At 38.9% G+C, this 24,948-nt stretch overlaps 1 protein-coding gene and 1 long non-coding RNA gene across 7 annotated transcripts in view; one reads left to right on the top strand and one right to left on the bottom strand.

The window, feature by feature from the left end:
* LOC131506819 (uncharacterized) overlaps positions 1-20,582 on the bottom strand; it is a 55,435-nt gene extending 34,853 nt beyond the window's left edge. Inside the window, exons 1-2 of one of the 3 annotated variants that reach the window (XR_009259162.1) lie at positions 20,446-20,582; positions 7,976-8,082 (exon numbers count right to left, since the gene is read on the bottom strand). This is a non-coding gene — a long non-coding RNA (uncharacterized LOC131506819). Of the gene's footprint in view, positions 1-7,975; positions 8,086-9,671; positions 10,067-20,445 lie in introns of those variants that run through there. The other 2 variants (XR_009259160.1, XR_009259161.1) reach the window with 2 other exon arrangements.
* The window catches only part of PINX1 (PIN2 (TERF1) interacting telomerase inhibitor 1), an 88,869-nt gene continuing 74,092 nt past the window's right edge, over positions 10,172-24,948 (top strand). For 2 of the 4 annotated variants that reach the window (XM_058720832.1, XM_058720833.1), the window contains exons 1-4: positions 10,172-10,318; positions 16,797-16,906; positions 18,576-18,668; positions 20,474-20,552. In XM_058720832.1, the coding sequence (XP_058576815.1) occupies positions 10,300-10,318; positions 16,797-16,906; positions 18,576-18,668; positions 20,474-20,552 (301 nt within the window). In that variant the 5' untranslated portion in view covers positions 10,172-10,299. Of the gene's footprint in view, positions 10,319-10,867; positions 10,975-14,785; positions 14,892-16,796; positions 16,907-18,575; positions 18,669-20,473; positions 20,553-24,948 lie in introns of all 4 variants that reach the window. The other 2 variants (XM_058720834.1, XM_058720835.1) reach the window with 2 other exon arrangements.

Genomic DNA, 24,948 nt, shown 5'->3' with positions numbered 1-24,948 from the left:
TCTGCCTTCCTGCCTTCTTTTCTTTCTTTCCTTTCTTTTCTTTCTTTTTTGGTGATAAGAACCAACACTCATTTGGGTTACCTCAAATAGGAAGTGTATTCTAAGGAGAACACTAGGTAATAAGGAAAGAGGGTTCTCAGCTAAATTGGCCAAGGGAGAACAAAAGACAAGTAATTGGACCTTGTAGGAAGTGAAGGCATGAGAATTGCTCAGAACCAGAACAGCTTCCACATGTCGGCAAGAGCCTTAAATATTCCCTCCGATGCCCCACCTTAACAAGCCTCACTCCCCATGAACTCAGTATTCCTTCTCTTTGTACATCACCTTGTTGCTTCTGTTGTACACAATGGTTTCTGGCCTGGATCATTCAAACCCATGAACATCCACCTGACTTTCAACCAAACTGAGAACACTTTACATTAAGGGATTGAGAACAGAGATGACAATGACATTCATTCTCTTGGTTGTGGTCCCAGGACAGGACCTGAGCACAGGTAGGACATTTCTCTCACTGCCTCCATTCAGGAAGCTATGGCTGAAAGCAGAGGCAATGTGGGTGAGCTTTCTTCAGTCAAAATTTGCCTGCACATCCAAGAAAAAGTCAAATGTTGGGGTATATATTTGAGCATCAACTGCACAGAAAGGATACACAGATTACAGTAACTTCCTTCATAACCACAGGGCTCAACTTCCAGCTCTTAGCCATCAAAACGGGGCTATCCCCATCAAGCAAGTTTACTCTATTAGAAGCAGAGAATTATTTTTCATTGGTCATTTCTCCATAAAACCCTGTAAAAGGAGTGAGAGTCTGTTTACTATTGGATTTGTTGCTCTATCTTATTTAGAGGTTGGTACAATATTATCTTTGAGCCCTTGTATTTATGTAAATGAAAACATCCTCAAAATCCTATCTTAAACATTGTCAGTGTTGTTTTTATTCAATTATGAAAAATTTCAAGCATAAAGTAAAGCTGGGAGAATGTTATAAGGAACATCCATCGAGATTTTACTCTACTTGCTCTATCACACATTCACGTAATTGTCCTCTCTCCATCCATTAATCCCACCTATGTTTGGTGCATTTCAGAGTAAGTTGTAGCTATCAGAATACATTCCCCTAAATAACTCAGCATGAATGTTGTTACCTAAATTTCAATGTTTGCTAATATTTTTTCCATGTCTACACAATAAAATGTGAAAATCCTAAGAGTGCACCCCTGAGCTCAAAAAAAAAAAAAAAAACAAACAAAACACATTGAACTGGGTAACCCAAATAATTATCAAAATCTATGACACCATCATCACCCCAGAAAATTTCTTTGTGCCCCTTCCCAGTCAATTTGTGTCCCAGTCCCCAGAGACAACAGCTGTTCTGATTTTTTACACCTAGATTTCCTTTGCCTTTCCAGAATTTCATGTAAATGGAATCACAGAATATATACTTCTTTCACCGAGCATCATGTTTTTGAGATTAATTCAGGGCACAGCAAACTTTTTCTTAATATATTTTTAAAAGTTTACTTATTTTGAGAGAGAAAGAGAGTGTGCACACACACACACACACACACACACACACACACACACACACACAAAGTGGGGGGAGGGGAAGAGAGAAGGAGAGACAGAATCCCAAGTAGGCTCTGCACCTTCAGTGCAGAGCCTGATGCAGGGCTCAAACTCACGAACCTTGAGATCAGGACCTGAACTGAGATCAAGAGTCTAATGCTTAACTGACTGAGCCACCCAAGCGTCCCCTTAATATTTCTAAGTTGAAATATTTTAGCCTTTGGGGCCATACAATCTCCCAAAACTACTCAATTATGCTGATGTGGCCAGAAAACAGCCCAACACTAGATAAACAAATGGGGTTGGTTGTTCCAATAAAAAACTTTGTTTACAAACACAGGTAGCCAGCCCATAGGCCATGGTTTGCCAACCCCATTAAATGTTGTGTGCTTCAGTAGTTTGTTTCTCCTCACTGCTGAGTAGGATGCCATGGTAGGAATGTGCCAGTTTATTTATCATTTGCCAGCTGATGATCACCAGGGATGCTTCTAGTTTCTAACTATCGTGAATAAAGCCTCTAAGAACACTCTTGTACAAGTGCTTTTGTAAAACTGTGTTTTTCATTTCTCCTGAGTAATACTTAGAAGTGGAATTGCTGGGTCATGGGGTAGGTTTATTTTTACTTTTATTCTAAATCTATAAAAAAATAAACAATAAAAAACAGGTGCCAGGCATCAGTGTTACTTTTACTTCCCTTTACCAGGGAGAGATAATTATAACCATGTTCTGTGGAATTGTCTTCTCTCACGGAAACTTCTCTCCCTCTCCTGCCCTTTCCTTACTTTCACAGTGAGATCATCACAAACAAAACCTTAAAAAACATACTATACACAGCTATCTCTATTACCTGGCTGCTTCTTTCTACTTCCTGGTTCAAACTGCCAAGAGGAAGACTCATTTCAGCTGATCATCACCTCATGCCTGGCCAGCTTTTCAAGGTGGCCTCATGCCAGTGGGTGTTGGCCTTCCAGGGAGTGACCGCATGCCTCATCTAACAGGCATCTAATAGGCAAAGTGGTTCATAGGGTAGAGATGGGGCTTCTATAAAGGAAACCTGGAGGGCTGTGTCTCTTGGCTGAGCAGTTTCCCATAGCAAGGATGGTAGATGTGGCTGGCATTTTAATTGACATATAACTATAATGATTAATAATTCCCCTATTGTTGGATATTTAGGTTGTTTTCAATTTTTTGTCTCACAACTTAGGCTGCAAAAAACACTTTGAAACACAAATATTTGCATAAAATTGGCAATATTTCTTTCTAGACCCCCTAGAAGTCATATTACCAGGCATGAGTATCTGATATCAGTGTTTCCCCTACTTCAGCATGAACATTACGGGCAGGGCTTACTAAAACACACAGGGCTGGGACCCATCCTAGAGTTTCTGTTTCAGAAGGTCTAGGGTGGACATGAGAATTCGCATTTCTAACAAATTCCCAAGTGATGCTGACCTGGGAAGAGGAATTTTTCTTTCCTTCTAATGCTTCCACAGCCACTTTCTGCTACTTTAAAATATTTAACACAATTTGCATTGTGTTACAATTAAATTTGCATATATCCATTTCCTCCCTAGAATAAGAGTTCCATAAGGTCAGGTTTTGCATTGTTTATCTTCATAGGCACTAAAGTGCTAAGCACGAATAGTGTGTTTCCAAAAAAGAAAAAAAAAAAAAAAGGTTGTTATGTCAATAATCTGCCACCTACCTAATTTCCTTGTTATTCTCTGCTTTGCAGTATTAATGCTGTCCCCAATTCCCCCAATTTTATTGGCAGACACTTAAAACTAGTTGCCACCTAACTTTTGATTATTGCTTCAATTTTTGATAAGCAATAGCTGTAATTTTTCACGCCTGGATTTTATACCTCCTCTTGTCATTAAGCACCCTTGATCCAAATTTTCCTTGGGGTGGGTGATAGTGGAAGGAGGTTGTGAGGGAAGATCGGATGGCTTGGCTTAGCTCAAACAGTGTCACAAATGCATAAACAGAGATCTTAAAATTAAATTTTTCCATTAGCATCCTTGAAATCAAAATCAAAATGAGATGTTTGTGAAAGACTTTGAAAGTAGTAAAGCCCTCTCTAAATTATGGAATTATTAATATGACACCTAGGTTATATAATAAACAGAGGAGAGGAAAACATTTAGGAAGTAACCTACCCAACTTTACCCCTGTCACAGTTCACACAGACAAAAATCAGACATACTTAAAACATTTAGACCACAATGCAGAAACTAAAAGATGGATAAACAGCACATTCAGACCAAAGTTAGGAGAGTCTCCATGAGTTTGTATTACAGGAACCACAGAAGTTTTTTTGACTCAGATTTGTGGTATTTCCATACCATACAGTAAAAGTGTAAAATGTTTTGAATGAACTGGCCCTAATGGCTTCAGAACATCTTAAAGTGAGAAACTTTCCCTCTGGTTTATTTCACCTGATCCCACAACCTCTCTCTTCATCCAAGGTATGATCTAAAATAGGACTCACAGCCCATTTCCAAGATTTTCAGGTGATATAAGGTCAATGCACCAAGGAAAGTACCTGTTTGCAATTACATATATGTAATTGCATGTAAGTATTTACTATAGGTACATACAATTACTATGTCATTGAATATACGTACTTACTATCCTTTTTCTTTTTTCTTTTTTATTTAAAGTTAGTTAACATATAGTGTAATAATGATTTGAGGAATAGAATTTACTGATTCATCACTTACACATTACATCTAGTGTTACTATCCTTTTTCACGAAGTTTTCCCAGTCATCTCCTGGTAGGATGAAGCTTGTCCTTAATAGACTTCTCAAGAAAGGTTCATGAGTGTAGTATTCCCTGAGTTGTGGCAAGTTTAAAACTGGTTTTCTACAGATTTGTCTCTTGAAGGATACCTAGGCTGGATATAAAATTCTTGATTCATATTTTCTTTACTTGAGTGTCTTAAAATAGCTGCTCCATGGTTGTCTTGCTTTCTACGTTGATATTGAGAGGTCTTATGTTGACTTAATCTTTTGCCTTTATTATTTTAAGCAATTAATTATGTTCATTAATTAACTTACTATTTACATGTTATTATTATTACCTTGCTTAGAGATTTTTCCTTTTTTTTTAAATTTTTTTATTAGTTTTATTTTTGAGAGGCAGAGAGAGACAGAGTGTGTGTGGGGCAGGGGGGCAGAGAGAGAGAGGGAGACACAGAATCAGAAGCAGGCTCCAGGCTCTGAGCTGTCAGCACAGAGCCTGATGCAGGGCCTGAACTCATGAACCGTGAGATCATGACCTGAGCCGAAGTCAAACACTCAACCAACTGAGCCACCCAGGCGCCCCAAGATTTTTCTTTTTGAAAAAGTCTAATAGTTTTGCTAGGATATGTCTTGGAGTTGATTGTTGTGGCTTAGTTTTCCCAGGTATTTGATGGACATCTTATTGAAAAAAAATTTTTTTTTGATGGACTTTTTAAATATGTAGAATCAGATCCTCTTTTATTTCTGGAAAGTTTTATGGACTATAGTTGTAAATGTTAGTTCTGTTCCATTGTTTTCTTTTTCTTCTTCAGGAACTCCAATTTTATATATGTCTGTTGGATCTTCTTTGCCTCTCTTCCATTTCAACAGCTTTCTGACAGTTTTTAAATTCCTTTTTAAATTTTATTTTCATTCTCTTAGCTTTCTTCAATATCTCTTATTAACTTTTAATTGAATAGCTTCCTCTGGGCATCTTGTAATCTTGTCATCACTTCTGATACGGTTGTGCCTTTTTACTTCCATTTCTTTCCTGTGTACAATCAACTCTCATTTGATTTCTTTCTGTTTTTTGTTCCTATGAGTCTGAATTTCCAATTCAGAGTTGTTTTTTCTCCTCCACATCACCAAGTAATTAATTTGATATGGGGTATTATCTATACTTTTCTTCTGGTTTTGGTTGTTTTTACAGGGGTAGATTTTCATCCATTGAAATGTTTCAATTCCCACTTTGTGTTTTCTTCTCATAGAAGCCTTGTATAGATGAAGACTATTTTTGTTTATTAATTTCATGGACAGGCTCTTGGCTAAGGCATAGTGCAAGAGTGCCACTTACTCTCAGTGTAGCAAAGTGCCCTTTCAAACAGTAGTTCTCTTTTTAGTGTGTGTGGAGGGGAAATTGGGGAAAAGAAATTTAGATTCCTTGATTGTTTAGGATTCTCTTTTGCTTGCAGAACTTTAAATCTCCTCTTCTTTTATGTTTTTAATCACCTAGTCCCCAAAGGAGACTTTCAGAAGCATTGAAATTGGTTCACTGCTACATAAAAATCATCATTATTCATACTTGATCTCTTGCTGCTTTCAACATTGCTGATCACTTCATCGTTATCTTAAACATTTCCCTCCTGCTTTTCCTCTTAACTCTACAGCAGCTCCTTCTATCTCTCCTAGGAGTCTTGTTATTCTCTTCTGGCTATTAAATTTAGATTTCCTCAAAGCCTGGCCTTTTGCTATTCTCATTCCATGTGCCTTCTGGGTGCACACATTATGGTCCATGGCTTCCTTTAACATCTACATTTGCATGATTCCCAATTTTTATCTCTAGCCCAACCTGTTCCCTGAGCTCTGGACACCTATGTCTAACTGATGAGGTTCATACTCAAAGACACCTCAATCATCTCATATCTAAAACTGAGTTATTTTATTCCTCACTCCCAAATACCACCATTTCAGTTGTAGAAATTTTGAGATTATTCTTGACAACTTTCTCTCTCTCAACTCCCAAATCAGTCTTCCCATATATACCTTTCTCCCTTCAATGTGTTCGGCCCATACAACAGCCATAGGGAACTTTTAGAAGCTATAATTTGTGTTACTCCCCTACTTAAAAATTCTTCAGTGGCTTCCCATAGCTCTTGAGACAAAGACCCAGACCATTATTATGACCCACAATCCCTTGTAAGAACTGGCCCCTTATTCAATTTTGTGGCCTTGTTTTCCCTTGCTCTGAATTCTAGCCACATCAAGTCCTGGAATAGTCCATGTTTTAATTCATTTGTTACTTCCTTGTGGAAGCTTTCTTTAATTTTCCTAAGTTAAATCCCCTCTTATATTCTGTCCTAGCCACATGTATTTCTCTTTCACAACATTTACCTTTAGGTCTAATTCTATATTTATGGTAATGCCTCTCTTCTTTGCAAACTCAATGAGGGTAGGGGTCATGACTGTTTTGTTCACTTTTGTAATTCCAGCACCAAGCACAATCTCTGAAACAATAAATATTTGTTGAAATAATCATCCTAACCTCTATTTCCTTTAAAATTATAATAGTGCCTTATTGAGTATTATATTGAGTGTTTCCTATGCGTCAGGTGCTTTTCTAAGCACTTGACATGTATCATCTCATTATTTCTCTTAATAGAGGAATAGGGAGGTAAAGTAATCTGCCCAAGATACACAGCAGGTTACCAAAGCTAGTAAGTGACAGAGCTAAGATTTGAACCCAGAAAGTGTGGCTTCAGAATCCTAGCTCTCTGGGGCGCCTGGGTGGCTCAGTCGGTTGTGCGTCTGACTTCGGCTCAGGTCATGATCTCACGGCTTGAGTTCAAGCCCCACGTCAGGCTCTGTGCTGACAGTTCAGAGCCTGGAGCCTGCTTCCGATTCTGTGTCTCCCTCTCTCTCTGCCCCTAACCCACTCGCATTCTGTCTCTGTCTCTCTCAAAAATAAATAAACATCAAAAAAAAAAAAAAGAATCCTAGATCTCAAATATTATGATATTATAGTCCCTTTAATGTTCATATCACTGACTTATGCTTTTCTGATTAAAGTAATTTTCTGAAAGTCTTTCAGATGGAAATAATCTCAGTGATAATTCTTTTTTCATAGATTGGATCAGTGTTATAAAAAGAGGTCATTTCAAGATGACTTTCTCAAGATCACACTCCAAGCTAGTAGCAGAATTTAGGCTCTGTAATATTTTCTGACTGCTTTTTTCTTCCTCCATTGTATCAGCCTGGTGCCTCTTAGGACTGGGCTAAGTTTAACTGGCAAGATTCAGTTCTATTTCTTTTACAGATAAAAATTTTAGTGATACATCTGATATATAAAGATGTAGTACAGCATATGAGAATTCCTTTTTGTGATTGTACAGAATGTGTAACTAGCTTTTGTAATTGTATGTATGTGGAGTGTGTGTGTGTGTGTGTGGGAGGGTGTTGACTGAGATTTGCCAGAGCTAAAGAAAAGAAGTAGCAATCATCTATCTCTGACATTGGTCTTTGCTTGCCTGAAGGTGGGGGACTATGTCAGATGATTTACCCAAGTAACTTCTAGGTTCAGTTCTTTCGTATATTGAAAGCATTTGTTACCTAAAGGTATTCTTCGCAATGTACTTTTCTTGAACAGAAAAAAAAAAAGGTATATTTTAACCCTGCATTCATTCATACCTTTGGTTGTTTAATGGCCTGCTGCACAAAGGAAGGTCTGTGGATCATTGGCACCCACATCCTTGGAAGCTTGTTAGAAGTGCAGAATTTCTGGTCCTATCCCAGACCTGCTGAATGAGAAACTGCATTTTAATAAGATCCTCAGATGATTCACATGCACATTAAAGGTTGAGAAGCACTGCTCTGAGAGGGTCTGCCAAGAAAGAGACTGAAGAATAAGACTGAATGTCTTATACTGATGTGTCTTATTTTTATTTATTTTTAAATTTTTTAATGTTTTTATTTATTTTTGAGAGAGAGTGCGCGCATGAGTGGGGCAGGGGCAGAGAGAGAGGGAGACACAGAATCCAAAGCAGGCTCTAGGCTCTGAGCTGTCAGCACAGAGCCTGACGTGGGCTCGAACTGTGAACTGCAAGATCATGATCTGAGCTGAAGTTGGATGCTTAACCGAATGAGCCACCCAGGTGCCCCTGAATCACCTTGTTTTTAAAAGTACAGTATCCACTCCCAACTGACAATTTAAAAATACAAATAGGGTTCTATATACATTTTTTAAAGCCCAAACTTAACAATAGTTTTTTCCCATTATAACGTGCACTCTGGAACTTGGCCTTTATCATAATCATCTCTGTATGCACATAGACATCTAGCAGAATAGTTTGAGTATGGTAGGGGCTGTTTTGTGAATTTTAACTGAAGTGTATCAGTCTCCAGGGGAGTTCTAATGAAATTCTGGCAAGGAGACTGTCAGACAGAGAGGAGGGACATGTGACTCTCCGCAAATTTCAGGTGACTATATAGATAGAAGGCTTTCTCCTCATGAGTAGAACATAAAGAGAGCATCCTAGGTGCCAAGAGAAGCTGTATGAAGGACTAGATTCCTGTTCTAGATGAAGTTTCCCTTTAACTAGGGGTCTAGACCATCAAGGTAAACTTACCTAGTTTCATAAACATTAGAAAAAATAAATACAAAATAATAGTTGCTGCTAGCAGTGAATACCCAGGAACTGAGGGGAAAGAGGAGAGGCAAAATCAATGTAACTTTTACAACTAAGTCAGGGAGCACATAAGTTGTGACGCAGAAAACAGGAGTAAAGTAGGGGGTTGGACTTGCTCCAAATGAGAAAGGCAGGATCACCCAAGTCTTTGGATAATTAGCTGGTCTCTTTGATAAGATAGGAGAAGATAGAAGGTAGTTACATGAGAGTGGACAATAGTGAATTGATCAGGAAGTCAGCATTTTCAAGCACCACATACGTTGGTATATGATTGCAGGAAGATAGTTTTGTCTCTTTCATGGTCAGAAACATTGAGACAGAAGTTTGCATCACTGCTGGTGTGGTCTAGGTCAAAACTGAACTCGGATTGTTGAGTGTGGCAGTGAATAGTAAGGAATGGTTGTGCCTTGTGATTTGGTGAGCTGCCTTTCCTGGAGATGTTCAGTCAGAGACCAAAAAAGGAATCCTATAAAAGGGACTGCATTTGGACGAATGCAGGATAGACTAATGGTTTCCATGGTTTGTTTCAACTCCACCATTTCTTGCGTCTATGACATCTCTATGAGGATTATATATTGAAAAAAACTATTAGTCTTGTTGAAGACATCATGTTAAAGACAGACAACATTTTAGTCACATTTAGTTATCTTATTAACTTGGGATCCCACGGATAGATTCGTAGTTGTGTGTCTACTTACCTATCTACCTCAGAGGGCAGAGGTGGGACACCATACTGCAAAGTCCTCCCCTCCAGGTGAGTTTGTCAAACTCCTCACACACACCGTTTTAATATTACTGGCGGCCCTAAGAACTATTGTTTACATGTTTCTTTCCTCAGGAGATTCTGAGCGGAGGGCAGAGTTCATGTTTTACTTCCAGAAACCACCACTCTTGGCATTTAGTTATTAATATTGAGGGTGACACAGGTAACCCTATTGAGCGCTTGCTCTGTGGCAGACGCTTTTAGAAGCGTTTACACATAGGCAATCATTTAGTTCAGGAACTTGCTCATGCGAATAAACCCACACCCTCCCCTCCACCTGCTTTAGACCCGGAGACCTCTGACCTCTCCCCCTGGGTGTCCGCAAGCCCGCACCTTCCGGAATATACTCTTCCCGGCCCGCCCCTCCCCCATAAGGCCTGCGTCCCGCCCACTCGCCGCCACGTGGTTGAGGGCCGGTCGCGGCCCACTGACGTCACCAGCACGCGCCTCGGCCGCTGCAGTCCACCTGGTTTGCGAGTCTGGTGGTTGTAACTTCGCGAGCCGGCTGCTTGGTCGCCGCCACCTCTCAGGTCCGGAGGCTCGTGGCGTCACAGGCTCTCGACATGTCAATGCTGGCTGAGCGTGAGTGGAGGGAGCGAGGGTGAAGTTTCCAGGTGACGCGCCCGGCCAGACCAAGTGGTGCGGGGTGCGGGTCTCCGGCGCGCAGCGGGGCGGGGGATGCCAGGGGACTGGGTAACCCCGGTTCGGCTCGCCCTGCCTGCCGCAGAGATTTCCCGGCGCAGCCTTCCCCAGGTTAGCTACTGGTCGGTTAGTGAAAGAGACTGCCAGTGTCCACGTGGGACTTTGTCCTCAAGCTCAGATCTGGGCACGCGCGCGGTGGGCTCGAATGGGAGCCAGAACGCCGATCGTAGGAACCCTGACTTGGTCTTTCACTTCCCGACCCTCAGCTTCTTCTGGTTAAAAAGAGGCGGCTGGGCCAGCAGAATCTCTTCAGGCAGTGAAATCCCGTTCTCGAAGGTTTATTGAACCCAGAAAAAGAAAAGCAAAGGGGTTAAAAGCGTCAAACGCAGTAAGTTAGCCTTTTTTAGGGGATGCAGGGCTAATGAGTGATTCTAAGTAAGACTGGCTTAGTTGGGCTTAGTTGGAAATGTTAACATTCTTGTGTGACAGGAGTGTTGGCTGTAACGCCGCGTCCTGCTTCAGTTTGCTTCTGACACTACCACTTTGTGAAGTTCATCAATTCCCTCCCTGTGGAGAGGCTATTTGACTTCTGAGCGGTATCTGTAGCTAAGGTTTCCTGCCACCAGATGGCAGTCGTGCTTTGGCCATGAAAAGATGGCCCATAACTTTTTGGAAGTGTATAGTGAGCAATGAACAGAAACCGCTTGAACAGACCTACAGCAACCACATAGGATTCTGTGAAATAAATGTTATCAGCATCCTCTTATCTAAGAAGGTGGAAGAATGGGAGCACAAAACGCATCCTTGCGTAAACAGTTTTACAGGGAGTTCCAGTTTTACAGGGGATGAAATCGAGGTGCAGAGGAAAATAATTTGCCCCGAGTCACTGAGCTAGAAAGTGACAAATTTGATCTAGTTATCTCGTATCTTAACTTTTTTGTCACTAGGACCAGCAGTTTTCTATTGTTTTTAAATAGGGACTTACAGAAAAGAATATGTTCTGGACTGTGACTCTGTGGGCTTTTTGTTCATTTGTAAAACTAGGGCTGCTAAGATCTTTTCTGGTTTTAATATTTTCTGATGTATGCTTAATACAGCATGCACGTTGGCCCTGGCTCTGCTGTTCATTTATGTCTCTTTCCATGATCAGTTTCTGTGGGACTATTAAAAACTACTTTTATTATCTTCATTACTAGGTTGGCTTAAAAAAAAATCAATGAATTGGTGAATGTGAAAATATTTCAAAGTATGAAATGCTTGCTGTAGATGCATGAAATGCTGTCTGTAGACATCAGTAATTCAAGTTGCATGATTACAAGGGAATATTTTGAGTTCTTGTCTCCCCACCATGACTCCAGATTTTCAAATCTTTTGGGTTTTTTTTATGCTTATTTATTTTTGAGACAAGAGTTGTGAGTGGGGGAGGGCCAGAGAGAGAGGGAGACACAGAATCCCAGCAGGCTCAGGCTCTGAGCTGTCAGCACATACCCCAGTGCTCAAACCCAAGACCTGCGAGATCACGACCTGAGCTGAAGTGAGATGCTTAACTGATTGAGCCACCCAGGCACCCCAAATTTTCAAATCTTTGGCATAATATTATATTTTGTGTTATCTTTTATTTATTTATTTATTTTATTTTTTTATTTTTTTTTTTTTTTGGGACAGAGAGAGACAGAGCATGAACGGGGGAGGGGCAGAGAGAGAGGGAGGCACAGAAGCGGAAACAGGCTCCAGGCTCTGAGCCATCAGCCCAGAGCCTGACGCGGGGCTCGAACTCATGGACCGCGAGATCGTGACCTGGCTGAAGTCGGACGCTTAACCGACTGCGCCACCCAGGCGCCCCTTGTGTTATCTTTTAAAATAACTTGCTGAGTATAGTTTGTGGCATCTTTTGTGATTAGATATTTAGGACTGATGTTCTCATTTTAGAAGTAAGAAAATAGAAGCAAAGAAAAGCCCCATACTCATAATTTCACAGCCTAGCAATTCTATTTTCTGTTAGTTTATAAAATTGGGGTGATTCTTAATTCTGTAGGTACAGTTTTGGTTTTTCCCCCCACTTAACATTAGTGAAGATTTTCAATTCATTAAGCACATGCTATTTCCTGTTTTCCCTTGCCATGTGTACTATATTTTGTTTTATTTTTGCTATAGGCACTTACCCTATTTTTATTTTTATTTTTTTATTTTTTTTTCAACGTTTTTTATTTATTTTTGGGACAGAGAGAGACAGAGCATGAACGGGGGAGGGGCAGAGAGAGAGGGAGACGCAGAATCGGAAACAGGCTCCAGGCTCCGAGCCATCAGCCCAGACAGAGCCTGACGCGGGGCTCGAACTCACAGACCGCGAGATCGTGACCTGGCTGAAGTCGGACGCTTAACCGACTGCGCCACCCAGGCGCCCCAACCCTATTTTTAAAATCTAGTAGTTTTCTTTGTGTTTCTCAAATATATTTTTTATTTATTATTTCTTTAATTATCAAGTGTTATTTTATTGGGTCTCCTTTGTGTAAGACAAAAAATCTAGCTTACCGAAACTTCCCCCATGTAAGACAAGAATTTAATTTATTGATCTCACTTCGTAGTCTTTATATCATTTGAAGTTTTAGACCTGGATTTTTATCAAGATTACTCTTTTCTTAGATTCTTTCCTTTTCGAGACAATTTTTGACACTTCTAGTCATATTTATAGTCAAATCACACTATAGTTAATGGATTTTAGTGCTCATCACATTAAGATTTTTATACTGCAGTTTCTTTAACTTTGAATATGTCTTGAATAATTTTTTAATAGGAATACATGGTACATGGATGGTATATTTTGAGCTCTTGAATATCTAAAAGTGTCCTCTGAAAAAGAGAAAAAAGACAAAACTTCTGTCCCTGGCTTTTGGGACTCAACACATCTTTCAGAGTAAGCTGAATCCTGGCATAAGTCATGTGGTATTAGGCATGGAGTAATTGGAAAGTGAATAGAATTGAGAGTCTAGAAATAAACCGTTATATTTATACTCAATTGATTTTCAAGAGTGCCAAGACAATTCAATGGGGAAGGAATAGTTTTTTCAAAGAACGGTGCTCAAGCAACTGGATGTTCACAAGCAAAAGAATGAAGTTGTACTCTTATTTAGCATGTATATAAAAATTAATTCAAAATTAATTATATTTAATCATATTTAAATATAATTATTTTGGGGTGATGAAAATATTCTTTAAGTAGGTAATGGTGATGGTACTACTCCATGAATATACTAAAAACCAATGAATACTACACTTTAAATGGGTGAATTTTATGGTTTGTGAATTATATCTCAACAAAACTACTTAAGCATTAAATAGTTGGAAAATATAGTTGGATAGTTATATAATCTAGAGTTAAATAAGGCCTTTCTAATGTTACCTAGGTAAAAAATATAGCAAAAAATGATTTATATACTTGATTATAAATTATTTTTATAATTTCTCTATTAAAAATGCTATTAAACTTTGCTTCAACAGAAAAAAAAAGAAAAGGGTTATTTATTGGGGTTACCCCCAAAATGCCTTGATGGAACCATCTAAAGTTAGAACTCCAAATAGGAGGAGTCCGGCTAGCGGATGGCAGAACACATCATCCTAAATAGTGATTCTGCAGATTCAGGGTACTCAACCCTGAGGCCCAGTGCTCCAGACTCCCAGAAGGAAAGCCAAGTATTCAGTATAAACCATATTGTTTGTATTAACAATTAGGCATAGTGAGCCACTCACCAATTCCGAGAATGCTTGGAACCCTCCTGAAAGCCAGGTTCCCAGCCAAGGTGCCAACCTTGTAAGCAAGCCTTTCGAAGGTTAGTAATGAGGCCTGCTATGTTCTCTTCTGCACACAGGGTTAACAAAGTTGACATCTAAGCGCAGAATGATTGTGGAATAAGAATAACAAAGCACATGTAAAAGTTGATCCAATCTGAACAGACCAGTGACAGTCTTTTCCTTGCCACGATTTCCCAAACCTGGAAATTCTACAGCACTAGAGCCCAAAAAGCCTTCCAGTGAAGTAGGGTTCGGATCAAATAAATTTGGGAAACATAACATGCCTGCTTTGCCCTTAGAGGATCTATACATCTGCATATGAAATGTTCTGGGAAAGTCTCTAATATGGAACACTATTAAATTTTGTTTCACACAATGTTGCTCTATTTTATTTTAATGGGAAGCTCCCCTGATTTAACATCCTTGCTGGGGAAACCCTGCCCTACCCCTTTATTTGAGGATACCTGACATTTCTGCAAGGAAGAGGAACTGACCTTGGTGATCTTTTGTATAAGCATTATTACAGTCTGCTGTGTATGTGTATGTAACATAAAGTGTTGGAGTTCTTATTGGATAAGGTGGGTTCATTCATTCTCAGAAATGTCTTTTTCATATAAGCCCCAGTTAGAATCTCTGGCAGGCACCGCTGTGGAGAGACATGAACGCTGACACATACCAGTAAGCAGCCTTACAAAGAGAACATGGCTAAGAAGGCTCATATCTGGTATGTTGTTCATTAGCAGAGGCAATGTTATTCTCTGTATTTACTAAGATAGGTAAACTGGTAACTTAGTCATGGTTAACATTTTGGGGTCACCCTTTTCTTGCAAAACTGTAGATTTGAGCCCAACTTGTTTTGCTTTTTCTGCATGCTTATAAAAAGTTTACTTTTGTTTGGATGTGTGTAGTTTTGGGTCCCTTTATTGATTTTATGTGTTATACTGTAAGCCCCTCACTGGAGGTTGTATTATTTTTAAATTATGTTGTGAAGATGTGAGGGCGATCTGGCTGTGACATCTGTCACCGCATTGATTGCCAGGGTCGATTTGGCTGACCTGGCTGGTTGGGTGGGTGTCCCCTTCCCCACTGCTCTATGTGTGTCCCTCCCAAAGCTGCACAATAGGTCGAAGAGGGCGACCTTCCCCTTTAGAAAAGGAATAGAGGAGGACTGTTCTTCTGTCAAGGGTATACTAGTAGCTGTGCTCCCCTTCTAGAACCTTCAACTCAAGGTCCATTTGTAGAATGTAGGGTAATCAAGCTTCCAGGACTCTAGACACATCCAAATGAGGTGCAGCATGTGACACTCTGCCTTCCTTGAAGGAGGAGGGGACGCAGGGAGTTAAGAGACTGCCAAGCATAAGGCTGTTGTTGATAGTGAGATACTGTGCTTTGATTGCTGCAGTAGGTCAATAATAAGCACACTTGACCTCCAAATTTCTCAATTGGCCACAATTTACTTTAGGGCTTCATGTTCTTGTTCTGTGAACTTTTTGAGGTTCTATATCTCTGCAGCAATTTTCCATAAAACTATACTGATAAATTTGAGTTCCCAATGGTCAATTATTTGTATGCATTAAAAAATACTTAATACGAAGAGATTCAAAGCAGTTCCCTTAATTATGTTCTTTCCTTCTTTCATTCCTTTCCTCTTGTCTCCTTTTTTCTTCCTTCTTTCTTTTGAATTCACTCATACATTCATTCACATATTTCCTGAGTGCCTGCTGTGGACATAGCATTTTCTACTTCTTGCAATGAAGCATGAAAAAGAATAGCACACAAATGTAAGCTGTAAGGAGATGATGGTCTCATAGGAAACATAAGAGAAGGATATTAGTAGTCATAATACAGAAGAATGTGTATTCAATGCCAGAAAAGAAGCAGATAGTTTATTTTGGAAGTTCAGAGAAGGGGTCATGTGTCTCTAGGGCATTTCAGTAATAAGGGATGACATCATAACTATGTGTAGATCACATGTGTGGAGGGTACAGTTGACTCTCCCCAAGATCATAATGACTGTTGTATATTGTGGATTAAGAATATAAGCTTTGATGTCAGTAGGCCCTTGCTTTGTATAGAGGCTCTGATATTTGTTTGGGGGCATTAGGTACATTTCTTTCTCTAAGCCTCAGATTTCCTCATCTGAAAAATGGAGGTAAGAATTTCCATCCTCATTGGGTTAATTGGGTTACTGTGCAAATCGAATACAATATATGGATAACATTTGGTACATAACGTATGGCACCGGAAGCTGTAGTGGCTGATGCTGCTGGTGGTGATGATGACACTGGTGTTGACAAGTGCTTACAGTTGCTGCCTTTAGCTGAGTGTGGAAGGCCAACTGATGGTATATCATGTATGTCTATTTGTCACATTTGGAGGGAACACTGTTATTTTTATCTTAGGCCAGTTTGTATATTGAGAATATAGTAGTTACTGGGAAAACCAGGGTAAGTAATCCAATCTGATGATATTTCATTGAATGCTGAATGTGATATCTGTATCTAATAAAACATATTGTCTGTCGTATTTTTTGCAAATATGTGTGTACATATTAGGTTTTGTGTGTATTTGTGTAGTGTTTTCCAGGTTTAAAAGATAAATTGCTGATGAGATACTTTGTCATTTGCAGGTCGGCGGAAGCAGAAGTGGGCCGTGGATCCGAGAAACACTGCCTGGAGCAATGATGATTCCAAGTTTGGCCAGAGGATGCTAGAGAAGATGGGGTGGTCTAAAGGAAAGGTATGTTGGAGAAGAGCAAAAGAAATTGGAGCCAGGCATAGAGGCAAATCAGGAGAATGCATCTTTCTTAGGACACTGGGAGAAATTTGTGTTTTTGATCAGTAAGTGATTTTGGAGACATAACTAAATTGTAACAATAAAATTAGAATTGAACATAAAGGTCAGTTCTCTTCGTTTATCATTTAAATTGCTGTGATTAGCATCTTTTATAGATTGTGCCTTTTAATTAGCTGCACTTGGAATCATACTTAACCATCAGTGTTTTTATATTGCTAAGAGTAATATTTTGTTCCCCTTTATAGCTCAGAATATACATTTCCCCATTTTCCTCACACTATTTATTCCTGGTTGAAATGGGTTTCTGGTGATACTTTTGTACTTAAATGGTTCTTGTGATGGCCTTTAATGATCTTGTTCCCAATCCAGTGGATCCTTTTTTATTCTCACGTTACTTAATCCCTTAGCAGCATTGGACATACTGGACTATTCTTGGCAATACTTGTGTCTTGGCTTCCACAGTACTGCTCTCTCCCCTGTTTTTCCTTCTACTGCATTGGCCACTCCTAAGTATGTTGCTGGCTCTTCCTCCTCCAGCCTTTTGAGCTCTGGAGCTCCTCAGCCCCAGGCCTTTTCTGTATTCTGAAAGGTGAGCTCTTTGATTCCATACCATACTTTGAATGGTCTAAATTCTGAGAATTATCTGGTCCAGATCTGTCCTCTGAGCTTCAGGTTTGTAAATTCACCAGACTGCTTGACATTTCCACTTGAGTGAGCATCTCAAACTTTATAATTTTTGTTATAAAATTCTTGATACCCACCTTCCAGTCTTTTCCGTCTCAAGTTTTCCCCATTTTTGTAAATGGTCTTGCTTGGTTCCTCTACCTCTCTCACTTCTCGCATCGCCAGTCATTATTCCTCTCTATCCGGGGCCCCATCCTGGTCCACACACCATCACTGCCTGCCCTCTCAGCTGCTTCCCTCCCTCCTTTTCTTCCTCGGGGCCGTTTGCCAAACAATAGCCAGAATATCTTTTGAAATACAGAAATTAGATCATGGCATTCCCTTGCTTACAAGTTCAGTGGCTTCCCATCGTTTTAAAAAATTAAATCCAAATGTCTACTGTAATTTCTAGGGTCCTGTGAGGTCTAGCCCCTTTATTTTATCTTATTTTCTCTCTGTCCACTCACCTAGAGCCACCCTGGTTGCCTTTTAGTTTCTTCAGTACAGCAGCCTCTCTGAGACACCTTACAAATGAGTATTGATTGATTCAGGGACTTGGGGTCTCCTTTCTCCACTCTGTCAGTGTTGTTTTGTAAAATAATGTAATGGAGAGAGCCATAGATTTGTAATATCTCCAATGGGATTCCATTAGTTTGGTAATAGTACTCTGATTTCGAGCATCACAAAAAGGCATGTTCTGCATAGTGTGTACATGGGCCGTGAAATAGGTCTCAGGTTGAAGAGTTAGCATTCATTATTGTAAGTGCATCCTTGGTATTACAGACATACTTTGTAAGAATCCATTAGACTGTGTCCTCTCTGAGGATAAGGATAGTGCCTCACTCCTGGATATTTCGTAATTAGTCGAATAGTTGATGAAGGAAGAAAGATGTGATCTCTCTTTATACTTGATAAAAATACTAACTCTCTTTGTGCTTGACCTCCACAGGGTTTAGGGGCTCAGGAGCAAGGAGCCACCGATCATATTAAAGTTCAAGTTAAAAATAACCACCTGGGACTTGGAGCTACAATCAATAATGAAGTGAGCAACAGTGTGTTTGCTGGGGGTTTTCCTTGCATGATTGGCTTTTTTTGTAAATACACATATTTCATCAAATTGATGAGGTTTTAACTATGCACGTGTGTATCTTCCATGCTGTGGTTGACTAAAGAGCCCATAACTAAGCAGGCTTTTCGTCACACACCATGCCTTCACCTTGCCTTGTTGTCCTTATGGGATTCTTTACTTGATTATGTCTAAGATCCGAATTAGTTTTGTTCCTAAACTTTGAAAAAAATATTCTTTTTATAGAAATATTCATTTCAGTATAGAAAGGAATTTTTATCTTTATCTTCTTTCTAATATTTGCTTATACTATTAAAAGTTAGTGGCATTTAACTTCGGAGAGAAATTAAGTTTTTTCTGCAAGAAAGTGGTGACCTTTTCCTGTCCTTTTGTCTATTTTTTAATTTCATTTTTTAACATTTATTTATTTTTGAGAGAGACCAAGTGTGGGCGGAAGAGGGGCAGAGAGAGAGGGAGAGACAGTGTCCGAAGCAGGCTACAGGCTGTGAGCTGTCAGCACAGAGCCCCATGCCGGACTCGAACCCACGAACTGTGAGATCATGACTTGAGCCCAAGTCGAACGTTTAACTGACTGAGCCAACCAGGCGCCTCCCTTTTGTCTGTTTCCAACTATTGGTATATAGCAGTTGAATTTATTCACGTTTCTCCTTAAATACTGGTGCTTTGAAAATATAACACTGTAATTAAAAATTAATGGCCTATTGTGCTTTTCATTTTCAGTATTACTATAGTGTCTATGTTTTAAGTGTATAAGTATATATAAGTGTATAAGTATTCAGTATTACTATAGTGTCTGAGCTGAAAACTTTATTCTTAAATTTTTACAGCCAGCAGAATCTGATAGGAAATCTGGAGAACTACTTATTATTTTGGAGAACTACACCAAATTATTTATTTGATATACTGAGTAATGGACTAGAAATAGTAATTGCGCTGAGTGATAGACTAGAGCAGCTAAAATTTTTCGGACTAACAGCTAAAATTTTAAACCACTAAAGAGTTTATATGGGGTTGGTTTTGAAGGTAGTTGTTAAAAGATAGATGTATAGATACACTTAATTTTTAGGAGAAGCGTTGCCCAGTAAACCTATTTTTAACATGCCTTAACCTTCAGCATTCTTAAAAAAGTGTGTATAAGGCAAATTTCTGCATTGATACTTGCTTCCCACTGGTTAGATTGTTTCGGAGATGCCCATTCCCTTTTAAAGTCAGGTTATTTTTGTTACAGTGAACATATTAGCACCACTTCATGAAGGTGCTGACAGAGGGAAATTGGAGTCTTTCTTACTCCTTCCTCAGTGTGGTTTTGTAAATTGGGAGTCAATGCAAGCATGTAGAATTGGGCAAAGTATTTTAAGTTCACATGAGCACAAAAGAGAGCCCTGAACTCTGTCACTGCTTTTTTCCTTTGACCCACATAATATTTCCATAATGAGGTAATGATTTTATTTTGCTTTATTTTAATATTTAGCATGCAGGTTGCCTGTTGATTATTTGATTATAAGTGGACTGTTGATAAGTTATCCACATTTGAAATCAGGACTCAGGCTTCAAATAAGCCCATTTTTAATACTGACACAGATAAATTACATTTTAAATTTATATTATTTCTTCATTCAAATTTATGTCATAATATTTTGATGAAAACATTTAAAGTTTCACATTAACCACTAGATTTCCTTGATTCCAAAATAAATCTATCTCAACTGGTGCAAGTAAACTGTAAGCTTACCTTAATTTGATTTTTTGGATATTTTCAGGATAACTGGATTGCTCATCAGGATGATTTTAACCAGCTTCTGGCTGAGCTGAACACTTGCCATGGGCAAGAAACAGCAGGTAGGGGAAACCTTTGCTTTGTTGTCCATTGGATCTATAGAAGACACGTCTCAGTTTAAATTTTTTTACCAACTCTTTTTACTATAAGCATTATATATCTGAAAGTTAATTGATTGAAGTTCTTACAGTAGGCATTTCTGTTTACATTTTAATGGTGCTCTCCCCATCAAAAGCAAACACTTTTTCCCAGTAATAGTTTGAGAATGGCAAGATAAATCTGTTCAGTTCACAATCTCAAACAGTAAAGTGACCTTTCTGGGGATCCTTGAGTGTGACTAAAAACATGTTTTTAAAATATAAAGCAAAAACAAATACGTATACAAAGCAAGAAATATCAAGTAGGACCACAAACCAGCAGCCAGCAAAGGCTTACTAGAAAAGCCTTTTTTGTGTTGATACTACTTAGTGAAATTTATTTTACCTTTGAATGTATATAAGAGATTCAAAATGCTCAGGTAAAGTAAAATTTGTTACAAGGAGCTCAGTACTAGAAATTGTATACCTAAGGTATAGGAACTGGAAATGAAACAGTTGAATATTGGGCATTCCATATTAACAGAAAAATAGTACTGTTAAGGGAACATGGATGGTATAGTCCTCAGACTTTTGGGCCTTTGGTCTAATTTTAGAGTTTAAAGGAAGTTTTTTTTGGTCACATGGCTATTTGGAAAGCAAGGACATGATGTCACCTAATTCTTGAAGAAATCTAGACTGTTAGCTTTTTGGCAAACAGTTTTTTTAAAAGAATAGTGGTAAAATACACGTAACAAAATTAACCATTTAACCGTTTTTAAGTGTACAGATCAGGGACATTAGGTACATTCATACTGTTGTGCAACCATCACACCATCTATCCGTAAAACACTTCATCTCGTAAAACTGAAACGGTGTCCCCATTCAATACTTACTCCCCATTCTTCTCTCTCTCAAGCCCTTGGTAGCCACCATTCTACTTTCTGTCTCTGAATTTGACTACTCTAGGTACCTCATATAAGTGGGATGATAAGGTGTCTGTCTTCTGCATCCAGATCATTTCACTGAACAGAATGTCCATGTTATACCATTTCCAGGCATTCGGTTTTGTATCATTCCTTCCTTTTAAGGCTCAGTAGTGTTTCATTGTATGTACATACCACATTTTGCTTATCATTCATTCATCCATCAGTGGACACTTGGGTCGTCTCATGGTAATTATAAGTTTTTGAAGAACTGCCACAGTATTTTCCGTAATGGCTACACCATTTTACATTCACAACAGCGCACATGACTTCCAGTTTCTCCATATGCTTGCCAACACTGGTTATTTTCTAGGTTTTTGGTTTTTTTGATAGGAGACATCCTGATGGGTGTGAGGGGATATCTCATAGGCTTTTGATTTGCATTTCTCTAGTGATTAGTCATGTCCGACATCTTTTCATATACTTGGCTGTTCTTATGTCTTCTTTGGAAACAGGTCTTCAATTCTTCAATTCCTTTGCCCCTTTCTGAATTGTTTTGTTGTTGTTGATGATGAGTTATATTCTGCAAACATTTTTGTAAGGAATTTCTTTCTGTTCCCTGTGATTATGTTTGGCATACACTGAACTGTCAAAAGATGTTTGTTAAATTGGAAGAGGAAAAACTTTGTGGAATTAAAAATCAACCAAGTTCAGCAAACATTTATTGAGCTGTGTACTGAGTTAGACTTGAGGATATGTAGATGTATGAGACAGTCCCTGCTTAAGAGTTAGCTAGAGGATATGCTGGTAATTGGTAAAATTATAGGGCAAATTCAACTCTGGGAAGATTTATTGCAGTACTGCTTATAGGACTGAGCCCAAAAGCATGAAGGGAAAGGTGCTGTGTTTGTGTTTTCCCTAATTCCTTGTTAGAATCTATAACTTGGACAGTTTTCTTATCCATGGGATAACTATCAGAACTATCCTAATAGTTCTGTATAAAAAGATATATGGTCCTAATAAAAAAGATGCCAGTTTGTTAGCCAGAGAAAAACATAAGGAAAATGTTTTGTGAAAACACCCACTGGACTGGTATCAGGAAATGCGGGATATATGCAGTAGTAAATCTCAAGGACATTTAACCCTTACTAATTATAAACAAAAACATCTTTACATTCAGGATTTTAGTTGAAATCAGTAGAACCACAGATATGAATGTAAACATCATCATCTAAGACTTGCAGGTTTTGACTGAAGAGTAATAGAGTGTCATGGTTTAGAGATGAACACCAGAGCCAGACTGCCCAGATTGACATCTCTACTTGTGTGACCTTGACCTTGAGTACATTACTGAACATCTCTGTACCTTGGTTTCCTTTTTGGTGAAATGCAGATAATAGTACCATCCTCAGAAGGTTGTTGTGAGAATTAGATACATTAATATAACTAAAGCACGTTGAACACTGCCTAACCTATAGTAAGTACTCGGTAAGTATTAGCTGCTATAATCTTTATGATTGTTGTTATTTGTAGAGATAGAACTCCATAGTAGAATATTTCCTCTTGATTACTTTTAGTAATTAGAATATAGTGCCACCAAGAAAGTGTGTTACTTTTCAGGTGGATAGATTTGGGCTCATTACTGAGACTGTTCCTAAGTGTCATTAATGAAATCAAAGGCAATAATGTGCTTTCTCCCCAGATTAAAAAAAAAAAAAAAAAAAAAGAATGCTCTTAAGATAATGAATATTATAAATAGCCTCACTTGTTGGCAGCTAGATATAAATAAAATTTGAAATCTTTGTATGACTGATGGATGATCGGCAATTATTATAAGGTAAAAAAAGATGAAAACCCATATATATGGCATGAGTTTGTAGGAAAATATAGAGAGGAAATACATGTGTGTGTGCTTGGGTATGCATCAGTGGTTTTCAACTGAGGGCAGTGTCTGGAGACATTTTTGTTTGTCACAACTAGAGGTGCTTCCGGTGACCGGTAGATAGAGGCCAGGGATGCTGTTTAATATCCTACAGTGCACAGGATAGCCCCCGATAACAAAGAATTATCTGGCCCCAAATACTAGTGGTGCTGAGGTTGATATACATAGAGTAGCTCCAGAATATCTATTCTGTACATATTTTATATACATAAAATATCTATGGAAAAATACTGAAGAAACTGGTAAGAGTGATTGCGTCTGGGAAGGGAGCTGAGTGGCTGGGAAACAGGGATGAGAGGAAATTAAGCTTGTGCTATAGTCCTTTTGTACCTTCATGACTTTGTACCATGTGTGTTTTGTCCTACTCAAAAAATTGTTTAAAAATTAAGTTCAGGGGCGCCTGGGTGGCTCAGTCGGTTAGGCGTCCGACTTCAGCTCAGGTCACGATCTCGCAGTCCGTGAGTTCGAGCCCCGCGTCAGGCTCTGGGCTGATGGCTCAGAGCCTGGAGCCTGCTTCTTGTTCTGTGTCTCCCTCTCTCTCTGCCCCTCCCCCGTTCATGCTCTGTCTCTCTCTGTCTCAAAAATAAACAAACGTTAAAAAAAAATTTTTTTTTAAATAAATAATAAATTTTAAAAAATTAAGTTTAAAACTGTTTCTTGAGTCCATTTCCCTCATTTACGGCCACTTCTGATGCTTCTGCTCTCCTTTGCCACAGAACTCGAATTTTCTATACAAATTGATTTCAGTTCTGTTCTCTCTTTTTAAAAACTTTTAACATGGATTGAGTCAGTCTCAGACAGTCTGTTTAGCTGCTCTGCCTCTCTTTCGCCTCTTCTAGACTTGGCAGACACTCACTGTGTGGGGCGGGGAACCCAAAACATCACACTCACTTCTCTGGATTTTCTTAGCCTTAACTGGGACTGTGTAATTCTCTGCTTTGCTCCACTATAATATCTTGGAGTCATTCCCCTCCTGCCCCCCAATATTTTGTTGCGGTTTTCTTAGTAAGAGAGACCATTGAAATGAGCCAGTTCACCATTACTGGAAGCAGGACTCTGGCTAGAATTTTTTTTTTTTAAATAAACCTTAGTGAGGTATAATTTACATATATACAGTATACCCATTTTTGAGAGTACAGTTCCATGAGTTTTGATAAATGTATATACCTCTAATATATAATATCGTAATAACCATGATAAATTTTCATTATTATAAAAAATTATCTTGGGTCACTTCCAAGTCAGCCCCCTGCCACTCTCCCCCCACCCCTCACTTCATTCTCTGGCCCCATACAACCACTGATCTCTCTATATAGACTGGTTTTGTATTTTCTTTTCTGCCTGGCTTGTTTTTCTCAGCACAAGTCATCCATGTTGTGTTTTATCCATGGAGATATATCCATGTTGCGTTTATCAGTAACTCATTTCATTCCTGAATAGTATGCCATTGTATGCGTATGCCATAATTGTTTATCTGTTCACCTGCTGATGGACATTTGGGTTGTTTCCAGTTTTT

The sequence above is a fragment of the Neofelis nebulosa genome, chromosome 3 (assembly GCF_028018385.1).
Source record: "Neofelis nebulosa isolate mNeoNeb1 chromosome 3, mNeoNeb1.pri, whole genome shotgun sequence".
Taxonomy (NCBI): Eukaryota; Metazoa; Chordata; class Mammalia; order Carnivora; family Felidae; genus Neofelis; species Neofelis nebulosa.
Note: the sequence above shows the minus strand (reverse complement) of the source record. Positions and strands in the feature narration are given on the sequence as shown.